This window comes from Solanum pennellii, chromosome 1, assembly GCF_001406875.1.
Source record: "Solanum pennellii chromosome 1, SPENNV200".
Lineage (NCBI taxonomy): Eukaryota > Viridiplantae > Streptophyta > Magnoliopsida > Solanales > Solanaceae > Solanum > Solanum pennellii.
Window position 1 is genome coordinate 92,885,282 of NC_028637.1, and position 13,348 is coordinate 92,898,629.

Here is a 13,348-nt window from a genome sequence, read left to right on the forward strand (position 1 = left end):
AGTAATATTATTATTTGTTGTGCTAGCATTATTTCTTATACAGTATGTAATTTGATTTATTAGAAATAACATGCATTGCATAATTTCGAGAAGAAAAAAATATAAAAAGATACCTTCCACAAATATAACGAAAGAAAGATGGAATAATTGTGTCTTTAACTATATTAATGCAAGCATTAAAAGTTTTTATGTTTGATTTGACATAATTTTTGAATTATCTTAATTATAAGTGAATAGTACTTAATAAGAGTGCACTGTACTCTTACTAAAATTTCAAATCATTTTATTGAAAATATTTGAAAAAGAATCTTAAAGAGTATGGGTTGACTCTTGAAAGGAATTGTGACTAATCATTCGAATAAGTCACGAGAAAGCAAACTGTAACAAAAAAAAAAAAAAAAGAAGAGACAAATAATCACAGGCAGCAGCAGCTAAATTCCTTTTGCAGTAAGAGACAAATTGGAGCTTCAGATTCAAAGAAGAGTAGGAACAAGTTGAACTTGAAAACTCCAAAAGAGTTGGACTTTTACCTCTCTGTCTTCTTGCAACAAAATTATATTCCTTCCTATCATATGCCTTTCCATTCACCATAAAATAAAATATACATTCACTCGTTAACTTATATATGTGTTTCTAAATAACAAACTAAATATCATATCAAATTTTATACATGAATAACTTACATCCTAACTAGTTACCATGATATTACGTAGGGAGGATTTAATATCAACATAACTCACCACCAAACAGCTACAAAACGACCACTAACCTTTATAACGTACAGATACACAAGGAGGCAAAAACAGATGATATTTAAAAAGAAGATACTTAGGTATTCAGCTTTGTTTCCATTTGTAGCTAGTCCATCAGCTACTTGGTTGGCGACTCCACCTTAGTCAAGGATAACCTGCAATATCATCACCGAGATTTAGCATAACGTTCATTGCCATTAGTTAGCACGTTGACTACCTTTCTTTCGACTTCCAACACATATAAATTAAAAGATAATGGCCGAGGTGAGTGCAAGCTGATCCGAACAATAAATTAAATGACAATGCTACCATAACCGCAATATAATCTCTGAAAATGTATTAGTTTTGTGGCTAATCAGCAACTTATTGCCCCATTGCTATTTCTTGTTACATGCCATTATCCTTCATTCCAAGGTTAGCTTTAGCAACATTCATTTTGTATAAGTTCGTAAGAGGAGGATTCCATTTGACTCAACAGTTTGATGGAGGATACTATTGGTAGTTGTTTAGGGTTGTATATTAAGTTACCCTTGTAACAACATTGTCGATACCGAGCATTTTTTATTTATTGTTAAATAAATTTTTATTTCTATTTACCATAGGTACCAAAAGCTGCCTCTCTACACCACAAAGGTAGGGGTAAGGTCTCACATCCCAGACATCACCTGTGGGATTACACTAGGAATCTTCTTGTTGTTACCAAAAACAGAAAGGGAATAACTCTATCAATTTCAAGTTATTACGTCATGCAAAACTAGCCAAAGGAAGTATACGTCATTTTGTTCAAAGTGTTTAGTTTCAGAGCCATTTACAGTTAAGTGTATGATCTCTTCCAATTTTATGGTGGTAAAAGATGGTAGGCTGATGGAGTACTGAACAACCCATTTTGTTTCCATAAGAAGATCTCGAAATCTTCCTAGCGGTTGGAACTTCTAATGTAAGTATAGTCCAATCTATTGAAAATGTGTTCAGGAAGTTCAACGGAAAGATAGGAAGAAAAGTTTGTCTATCATGTAAGTAGTCTGAGAAGGTTTAAGTGTTCCTCATTGAAGTTGAGAGGCCTATGAATCATGTTACATAGTGCCAAGGAATGTTGGATCCAAGAGTTGTTCCGAGATTTCATTTGTTTTCTCCATCGCCTACTAGACAGAGAAGACCTTCGAGACAAAGATTTCAACCTGCACAAACATTATTCCAAGTATGGGCGGGTGTATGGGAGCTATTCGTATCTATATTTCTTGCATTCATTAATTGTTCCCAGAGTGAGTTATTATCATTATGAAATCTCCAAGCGAGTGATGCAAGAAGATCTTGTTCTTCCAACTTTATTTTTGTAATGCTAGTTGGTAGTGAAATGGTTTGCATGATATGTTTAGTATGCAGGCCAACATTGATTCAACAAGCATTGTTCTACAAGTGAAACTTTCATATTTAGGGTATGATTTAGACTTTGTGTGAATGATTTTTTTATGAGTGAAATTTTCATATTTAGGCTTAAAATTTTACTTCTTCGAGTTCATGTCAAGCTGTCGCGTGTATTATTTGGTTCTATTATCAAAGACCCCTCAAGACATTCTACAAGGACCCCAGTAGTGCTACAACCAAGAATTATACTTAACCTTAGGCAAGTAAAAGAAATAGATATGATGAGAGCCTAAAATCACTGGGACTAAGTAACAATTCTCTAGCATTTCATATGACTTCTATGACAAAAAGCATTGCTGATCATATAGCAAATCGAAGGAATCTCAAGGAAAATAGATGGATGAGGCGCAATTGCTAAGCACGTAATGACTATTTACCTTTACTCACTAAAACAGCAATTTTAGCTCCAAAATCATTAAACAGCAATTTGATTTGGGCTTATGATACATTTGGATTACCATAAATGGAATACTCAAGAGGATAGTAATAGAAGTTACTGCAATTGGTATGATAAAAAAGGATAGAGTAGCTAATACATTATGTGGAATGATGTACTAATAAAACCAAAATCCTGATGGCATGAGAAACCAAATTGACCAATTCAAAAAAACTTTTGAATAAGAAACCAAACTGATACTGCTATCTACATGTTCAGACTGTCAATCAATCTACTAGCTCAACCCAAACTAGTCGGTGTCAGCTATATGAATCCTTTATATCCATTCCACTCTATTTGGGCGTACTTCATTTCAATACTCAATAATCTCTTTTTAGGGAATTTAAGGATTCTCTGAACGTTATCCAGAAAAGAAAACACCAAGGGCTCCCTCAAACTAGAGGTTCTTTAACTCCCACACTTATTCTATACTAACATACAAATCTTTAACGAAACATAAATATCCCCTGGAAACAAAATAACTAATGTAAGTTTAACAGCAATTACTCTAACTATGCTCTTGCCTCACAGAATGTAGTTGGTCCTAAACCCTGATCAATAAAGAGGGTTGTGGAATGTTGGTTCAATATGAAGTTCAAACAGCAAAGGACAAATTCTTTTAGAAATGAAAAGCAAGAACAGTGTTTCAGCTATACTTCTCCCCTTTGTTTTGGTTTGACCAACTATCTAACTTAAGGTTGTCGAAAAAATAACAACCTCCTTAAATGCAAAACTACCATCAAGAAAAGTCAAACTAACATACAACAATTATGAAGTGTACTTATTATTAATTTTAAATATGATGTAACATTATCCTCAAATCAATATTATAAAAATTATTTCAGTGAAGAGCATCCACGTTCAGGTTAGGTCCAGGGAAGGATGCACCCCAAGGGAATGCAACGTAGGCAGCCTACCCTGACGCAAGCATCAGTAGTTGATCCCACGGCTCAACCCCGTGACCCATATGGGTCTCACAGAGACAACTTTCCTATTGCTCCCAGGCTCTCCTTCAATACATCAATAGTAAAATCATTTGTATTCAATATATTTCTCTTATCTCTGTGAACACGAACTCATGTTGAACAAAATGAGAAGTAATATTTATTTATTTTGAAACTTGTAGCAGTCAAAATGAGAAGTAATATATAATATTCTGATTGTTTCAGTGTAACCAGAAAAAGCACATGATCTAAAATGAATTACCTGTCATAGCTTGGATGTATGGACCATTAATCTTGATGAATGGAACGTGTTTTATCTTGTGCCAATCTTCTCCGACATCCTTTCTACATCTTGATCCCAAATTTGGACAGCCCCATATAGACAGAAACTGAAGCTTAGTTAGCTTTTTCACTGATTCTGGTAGAGAACTTAATTTTCCGCAGTACCACAGCTCCAATTCTCTAAGGGAACTGAGGTCTCCTAGCCATTCTGGAAGCATATACATCTCAGAACAGCTCCATATATGCAGAGTTTGAAGAGACGTAAGGTGTTTCATGGGCATCGGCAAGGTTGTCAAGTTTCCACAGTCAGAGAGTGATGCATATTGAAGAAACTGTAAGCTTTGTAATCCTTTTTCCAGGCTAATGTTATGGCAACCATGAATGGACAAGGACTTCAAAGTCCCAAGTCCACAGGAATCGAGCACAGAACTGAGATTCTTACAGTTACTGACGCTTAATGACTCGATACAAGGAAGAACTTTCAGCTCACTCGAAAGACTTTGAATCTCTGGACACTCTCTAATTTCTACAGACAGCAGACTTTTATTGTTTTTCAGCAACCCTTCAGGTAAGAGTATAAGTTCAAAAAATCCACTGATCATAAGATGAGTAAGGGAGGTAATGTTGGCTGCTGTCTCTGCTAGTAATTCATTGCTACAATCAGACAATTCTAATGAGTTGAGAGAGGGTAGATATGGCAGGTTATTCAAATGGGGACATGCCTCACACGTAAGTTTCTTCAGACGAGGAAGAACACCATGATCTTCATTAACTGACCATCCCAGTAGAGAGGGCATATTCCTGAGGGTCAGTTGCTTCAGTGATGCAAAATGTGTAGCTGAATCCTTTACACCAGAACTACCACAGAAATACATTGCAGAATCCATTCCATCAACAGTGAGAACTTCAAGAAAAGGCAGTTTCTCTAGTTGAGGCAGTTCCACGCACCTGTGACATTTGAGAAGTGAGAGTTCCACAATGTTTACCAAGTATGTAGTCATCAACCAACTGGGGAAATTTGCACCAATATAACCCTCCAAGTGTAACTTCCTCAAATCAGAATTTGGTTGAAGGCCTTCAACAACTCGCTCAACATTTTCCCTTGTCTCCATTTCTTCAACTTGTGCCCATCTTAATTTTAGAAATCGGATGTGCCTCTTACCTTTCAAGTTTGCATTTTTGGCGCATATTTCATTGGACAAGTTCTCAAGGTTCTTGATCATTAATTCACCATGAAGATCAAGTCTCTGCAATTCTGAGATGTCACTAGCAGCAGCATCGCTAACAATGTAAACTGGCAAAGTTTGAAGGGATCTCATCTGTCCAATGCCACCAGGTAACATGGTTAAGGATGTGCATCCATATATATCCAGATGTCTAAGGTTCACCAACTTTCTAATTTCTGCCGGAAGTTCTATCAGATGGTTGCAATGCTTAAGCATTAAAGCTTCAAGATTAAGGAGGCAACAGATAGACTTAGGCAATGTTCTCAGCAGAGTATGTGAAAGATTGAGGTACCGCAGATGTAATAAAGTACCAATTGAATTCGACAACTTCTTTATGCGAGTACTGCTGCAATCTAAAGCCCGAATAGATCTAAAGCTCAAAAAGAAACTCTTGGAAAGTTTTGTGATATTTCTTTGCCCATCCAATAGAAGAAATGATCGCAGCTTTTGAGCACTCTTCAACATGCCGGGATTTTTAGGTACCACCTCATTGCCAAACATTGATAAGTGGCGTGTCGCCACAGGAATGATAACCTCCTTGCCAAGTTCTGCTGTAAAACAATCAACACCGCCTACAGATTTGGCAAGATCATGAACAAGATCATGCATGTCACACTCGACTATATTCCCATCAAAATCTCTTCTCACATTTTGGAAGAAGGAGCGCCACAACAACTCATTGAAATAACCATTCCCAACTTCTTCCGGTGGTATGCTTTCAGAGGACGGAACAAATCCTTCTGCCATCCATAGGTGTATCAAGGTGTTCTTATTTATCCGATATCCCTTGGGAAATATAGAACAATATGCAAAACATTGTTTCAAATGTGTTGGCAGGTATTCATAACTTAATCTTAGGGCCGAAAGAATACCAGCTCCATCTTCATGTTCCATAAGATCCCACATTGCACAATCTCGGATGAAGGACCACTCAGATTTCTGATTCTTTAAGCACATCAAACTTCCAAGGGCCTTTGCTGCTAAAGGAACTCCCCTACATTTCTTTGCAATTTCTTTCCCAACCTCCTCAAGAGCTAATAGTTCTTTTTGCCTATTCTTATATGCAAGCTCCTGAAACAAGGACCAGCAATCACCATCTGAAAGGCCTTCCAAACGGTATGGATTTGTTGTGCCCATCAATAATGCAACCTTCTCATTGCGAGTAGTCACTAGGAGTTTACTCCCATCCAAACCACTGTGAACTAAGTTCTTCAATCTCTCATATTTCTCGTGATCATCATCCCATACATCATCTAGGACAAGCAAAAATTTCTTGCCCAATATCAACTCCTGGACACGCCGCTGGATCACATCCATCTCTACAAGGTTACAACTACTACCAGTGCCAGATTCTATGATTGCTTTTAGAAGTCTTTTCACATTAAATCCTTCTGAGACACAAACCCATATTCTCGTATCAAAACTACTCTCCACAACAGCATCATTATAAACCAATTTCGCAACTGTTGTCTTCCCAATTCCTCCAATTCCAGTAATACTCACAACTGACACATCTGATCCTATAAGTAACTTGATTATATTCTTTTTATCCTTATTTCTCCCTAAAATCTTCGATTCAATTACATAAGAATCCGATTGTGGTCTTTCACAAGAAAACCCTTTTTCATAAACAACATCCCTAAAATGAAATTTGGCTCTCTCATTCGCTACCAGTTCTAACTTTTCGACAACTTCTTTCAGTTTCAACTTCATACTATAACCCAAAAAAATTAATGAACCATTCAAATAAAGAGAATTAACAGCATGGAAAACACAATAACGAGTTCCCCTGTCATCAAGAACTACCTTATGACGAAGCAATTCAGTCATATATTCATCCAACAAATCATCCGCTTCATAGACTATGTCTTTCAGCTTCATCAGCCAGTTCTTCAAAGCTTTTTCTTTCATTTGCCTTTCCTCAGCATCTTGTAAAACAGCTTGAATTGTTGATAATGTGCTCTGCAGATTCAGCATCTCTTTCTTTGTACTTCCTAGTATTCCAATTTTTTGGAAAATTTGGGAAGCTATCTTTTGGAAGAGAACTTCCATTAAAGCAGAAAGTAATGCTTCAGCCATGACTAGTATTGAAAATTGTGAGGGTATCAACAAATATCTTTGATCAAGATTTAGTAAAGAATTCAATTTATACAGTAGATTATAGTTTTATGCGAAAATTATATAGCTAGGTTAGATTCTTTATGTTTTACTATTAAAACTTTCATAAATTCTTACAAAAGGTATCCTAGTTAGATCTACAGAATCAGATTTTTTCATTAAGAATTATAGCATGTTTAAATTGTCTTAAAAAATGTTTTTTAACAAAGTTAAATTTGAAATAATTTTTACATAAAAAAATAAAAAATAGAGAGAGATTTACTTTTTATTTTTAACTTATTTTAAATTTTTTATATATTTGTCAAACACTATCAAAAATCAAAAATAATTTCAAAAATGTATGATCAACTTTTAAATCAATCCAGACGCCCTTTTGATATTTTTTTCAATTTATGAAATTTTGCAATCTAATGATATTTACGTTGGTTGAAGTGAAAATATCTCTAAAATGTTTAACATAAAAGCGAATAGAGGGGCTTAGAATCTATTGGTCGATTGACGGATTTGTCATTTTCCGCTATTTGTATTTAATGATTTCTGCTGTAAAGTATGTTCGAGTGCCACGTGGGCCCTAAACATTAAAAGAGCTGCATCACTTGTGCAAATTAACTATGCATACCATATGGAACTCTCCCATTAGAGGTATACATCACTTGGCCAATAATAGGCCAAGTTATACATTTGTACATTAAGCTCATGGCTATAAATAACCACTTTACATATAGATACATATGTATGAATTACATTACTTTCTTATCATTTTTCACTTGTTTCCTTTTAGTTCACTAATATTAAGTTACTTAGCAGTTATTTTATAACAATTTCTTTATTTTAATTTATTTGTTTTATTTTTTAGTATGTAGTTAATGTTACTTCAAAAAAGGGGGAAATTTCATGATTAGTAAATATATACTAATTAATTAGTCGTCATAATTATAAGTTCAATTAATTATCATTCGCGATTAATATTCAGTGATAATTACGTCAATTGGGTTTTTGAATTTGTATAATGTAATTTCTTATGATGTAAATTGTATAGTTGTTAAAGTTCAGATGTTTGCTTTTGTATAAATTCATTATATCGAGTTTATACAAAAATAGTTTAATCAAACAAGGGAAAAGGGATAAATTTACCACTGAACATTAATAAATGGTACGTCTATGCCCTTCGTTATACTTTGCTTACACATATGTCCCTGCCGTCCAATTATAGGTACAAATATACCCCTCCCATTAGTGGATCCCTATTTTTTTACACGTGTTTTAATCCTATTAAAACTATCCGTTTGACCCATATTTTTAATCCGTAACGCAACAATTCGCCCCATAACTCATAACCCACCTAATACACACTAAAAGGAATCCTAATTAAAACACCCAAATTAACTTTCTATTTTAGTAGTTTGAGGGGAGCTTATCTACAGTAATTTTACATTCTAACAACTTGGAAGTGATGCTTTTAGTATATCAGTTCTAATTTGGATATTTTAATTAGGATTCCTTTTAGTGTATATTGGGTGGGTATGGTTTATGGGGCTGATTGTTGGGTTATGGGTTAAAAAAATTGGTCAAACAGATAGTTTAATAGGATTAATACACATGTAAAAAAAAATTGGGGTCATTAGTGAGAGGGTATATTTATACCTATAATTGGACGCACGGACATATGTGTACGCAAAGTATAACGAAGACGTATCATTTATTAAAGTTCGGAGGTAAATTCGTCCCTTTTTCAATTAAAAACATATATCTGTGTATTATACAAATGCACCCGCGAATTGTACAAATGAGGTTGCTTAAATTGTAGCTACAAGTTTACAACTGATCATAATATGCAAAATATAGTTATAGCTATATTAAGTTTATTAAGTAGCTATTTGGGAAAAATCCCTAAAATAATAATACTATGAATCACAATAATTAATAAAATAAAGAGAAAAAACATAAAGTCACCACTGAAGTTGTCTCGAATTTTTAAAAAGACACCTTAACTTTGCAACCGTTCTATTACCCACTAAACAATTTTGAATGGATATAATTATATCATTTTTCGTCCATCTGACATAGAGAGTGCACTCTCTCAAGAAAGTGTGCAGCCTAAGATAACTAATATAATTTTATTTTTACAAGTATTTTACTATAAAATATATTTTATTATTTTTCTTATTATTTTAACTATTTTTCCTTTTTATTTTTTCTCTTTCTTTCTTATTTCTTTTCAAAAATTCATAGTCAATCTCAATTCATTGAAGACTCTTACTTTCAATGTCACTATTTTACCACAATTTCACCTTTCTTTTTTTATTACTATTAGTTTTACTCTCTTTAATTTTAAAATTTTATCTAAATATTTCCTTACATTTTGAACAATTCGATAAACTCATTAAATTTCAAGATGATTTGGAAGTATTATATAGTTTTTTTGTTCAATTTCAATTAAGTTATTTCAATTTTATTGATTCTTTTAGAATTATCATTTCTAATTCTGAATTTATATGAAAATGAGTAGTTGATGATATCTTCAAAATTTTAAATTTTCTTAAAAAATAATTAATTTTGTTATCAATAATTCAATAAAGTCTAAATAATGGTATGAATTTTATAAAGAATTGACCGGAGAAGAAGAAGAAAAAGAAAAGAAAAAAATGGAAGTGAGTTTTAATTTGACATGGGGATGGGAGATGAAGAAAAAAAGAAGAAAAAAAAGGTATGAATCACTTGAAAGTGGGAGGTGGAAGATGAAATGAAATTTAAGATATATCAAAATTAAAATTCAAAAGGAAGAGAGAGAGAAATAAAGAAAGAAAAAGATAAAGGAAAATTTAGAATGAAAAGATTATATTTTTAATTAAATTAACACGTGTCATGTAATGATTGGAGTGCGAACTCACTTGATTCTTAAAATTTGGGGCTGATCGAAAAATAGTATAATAATATCTGTTCAAAACTGTTAAGTGGGGTAATAAGACAGTCGCAAAGTTAAGGTGTCTTTATGAAAATACGAGACAACTTCAATGGTGACTTTATATCTTTTCTCTAATATAAAATATGAAAAAACATATTAAATATTTGATCAACTCTCAAAATTTCACTAGTCCCACAAAATCTGGGATATAGAGAGTAACCTAATTATTGGGATAATGTACAAGTACCCCTGAACCTATGCTCGAAATCTCAGAGACACACTTATACTATACTAAGGTCCTATTACCCCCCTAAACTTATTTTATTAATAATTTTCTACCCCTTTTTGGCTTACGTAGCACTATCCTGTGGGTCCAACGATGGTTGACTTTTTTTTCCAAACTAGTGCCACGTAGGCCGAAAAGGGGTAGAAAATTACTTATAAAATAAGTTCAGGGGGGTAATAGGACCTTAGTATAGTATAAGTGTGTCTCTGAGATTTCGGGCATAGGTTGAGGGGGTACTTGTGCATTTTCCCTATATTATTTGACAACTATGTTAAGAACACTATAAATCACAATAATTAACAATTTAGAATATTTTTTAATGTAATAAAAATTGGTTAACTCTCAAAATTTCACAACTTAAATTATTTTTATGGAAAAGGTTTAAAATACCCTCGAAATATTGAAAATGGTACAAAACTATCTTTCATCCACCTATTGGCTCCAAAATGCCCTTTTTTCACCCACCTATTGGCTTTAAAATACCCTTGTCATCCACCTTTGAGTTGAAAATTGACCACTTATTTAACGGTTTCAACTTTAAACTATTGAAATATTTTTTTTAAATACTTGACGCTCAACTATTAGATATAATTTAATTTTTTAATATCATTTATAAATCAACCCACTACCCACTCATTACTAATTAAACTCCACCCAATCAATAAACCAATTCTAATATCAATCGCCCTAAACAGTACTAAAACACCACGAAATTACAGATTCCTGAAAACGACATTCAAAATTATTCAAGTCTGAATTGAAACCCCAATTAAATTTAGGTTGAGCCGCTTATTTAGGAGGACACTTTCAATAGGATTCTCTTTTAAACTTGAATTCAAATTTTATGATTAAAGGTAAAGAAGTAGTACATCCCAAATTAATTCATGCATTTTTTAATATAATTTTATAAATATTTATTATTTGTTTTAAATACTAAAACTTTAATATATTCTTTTGTTAAAAAAGTTATCTATTAATTAATAGTACACAATTGAGATGAATGAGTAATTAAGATCAACATAGTCAGACTTTAAAGTTTATCGATAATTTTTAATTAGACACTTGAATTATAATATATTTTGATTGAGGACTTGAATGTATTATAATCTACTCCTATAGACATTTTCGCCTCAAATTTTTAGAAACATTCATTGAGAGTAGTTTTTCTATTGTTGCATTAGTAGTGGAGCGGGTTTATTAATTGAGTGTTGTTTAATTAATAATGGGTGGGTAGTAGATTGATTTATAAATTATATTAATAAGTTAAATTATACAAATAGTTGAGTATCATGTATATATTTAAATAATTTAAATTTAAAATTGTCAAATAAGTGGTCAATTTTGAACCCAAAGGTAGATGAGAAGGGTATTATGGAGCCAATAAGTGGATGAAGGATAGTTTTGTACCATTTTTTATTCTTCAAGGGTATTTTAGACCCTTTTCCGTTTTTTTAAAGTTTCTTAAATTTTGATTATCTCTCAGAGTTTCCCATGTGCCACGTAAATTACGACAAAGTGAGTAACATATATTATTTAAAAATTGTGTTAAAGAAATCGTAAATCACAATAATTGATAACATAAAATATTTTAAAAATTGATCAACTCTTTTAATTATATATGTGCCACATAAATTAAGATAAATAAAGTAGATTGAATCCATAGGTGACCCCTTAAAATTGACATCAACTTTCAATTAGACACCATAACTAAACTTTGTTCATTTTCGACACCTCATGTCATGCCCGTTGTGTCATTTTGACACTTTTTAATGAATTGATAAGGTGCGTATGTTGCAGTGATTTTAAGCGCGCGGAAAGCATTCTTTTTTTAAAACAAATATTTTTTTCACTTCATCTTCTTCCCTCTTTCTCCTTCATCTTTCACCACCATTATATATTGATTGAGTAAAAATAAAAGAATCATATACTCATTGAAAATAGATTGAAAAAGAATCATAAACTGATTGAAATAACTTACAAATTTTATTTTTTTTTTAAAAAAAAATCAGATCTAATAAATAACATCACTACCTTACCGGAAAAGATGGAGATCCACCATTTTTGTTACTATTTTTCTCTCTCTCCCTCTCTTCCACCTAAACATATTTGATTTAATTTTAGAATTACTAGTTATAAAATAAAATATGAGATGTCATTGCGAAACTTTTTTGGGATCTAATCTCCTCAATTTTCTAGCGGAACTCTAATTTGCGGCGAAAAAATTTAGATATGGGTCATTAAAATGACTTTCTAGAAAATAAAGTATTTTCTTATTGAAATATTTAAAATATACATTTAAATGTTTTTTCCTTCTTCTTCTTATAATTATTTTTATCTTTTTAACCAAATTGACATATGTCTTCTTAAAAATTTTCATCATGCCATGTCATCCGCGAGTAAATTACACACATTTTTAACTTTTGTTGATTGTTAAAAAGTGTCAAAATGACACAGTGAGACAAGTCATAAGGTGTCTAAAATGAATAAAGCTCAGTTGAAGTGTCTAAGTGAAAGTTGGTGCCAACTTTAGGGGGTCATTGATGGGTTCAGCCTATATAATATATATTAGGCTTGTGTTTGATATAACGGAAAAGGGCCTAAAATACCCTTAAAGTATTGGAAATGGTACAAAATTACCCTCCATCCACCTATTGGCTCCAAAATACCCTTCCTACCCACCTATTGGGTCCAAAATACCCTTGTCATCCACCTTTTTGTTCAAAATTGACCACTTATTTAACGGTTTTATATTTAAACTATTTAAATATTTTTTTAAAATACGTGGCGCTCAACTATTTGTTATAGCTAAACTTATAAGTATAATTTATAAATCAATCCACTACCCACCCATTATTAATTAAATTCTTCTAAATTAATAAACCCGTAACATTATTAATGCAAGCTACTTCCAATTGAGTGTTTTTAAAAATTATAGAAGTAAATTATCATACATTCAAGTGGCTAAATAAAAATC

The 13,348-nt window shown here is 32.4% G+C and overlaps 1 protein-coding gene across 1 annotated transcript; it reads right to left on the minus strand.

Moving 5' to 3' along the window:
* Positions 1 to 500: 500 nt before the first annotated feature.
* Positions 501 to 7,276, minus strand: LOC107032673 (putative disease resistance protein RGA3). Its single transcript, XM_015234276.2, has 2 exons — positions 3,820 to 7,276; positions 501 to 907 (listed from the first exon to the last, which is right to left on the minus strand). Exons 1-2 carry the CDS (start codon positions 7,142 to 7,144, stop codon positions 897 to 899), a joined length of 3,336 nt encoding a protein of 1,111 aa, XP_015089762.1. The 5' UTR covers positions 7,145 to 7,276; the 3' UTR covers positions 501 to 896.
* Positions 7,277 to 13,348: the final 6,072 nt, after the last annotated feature.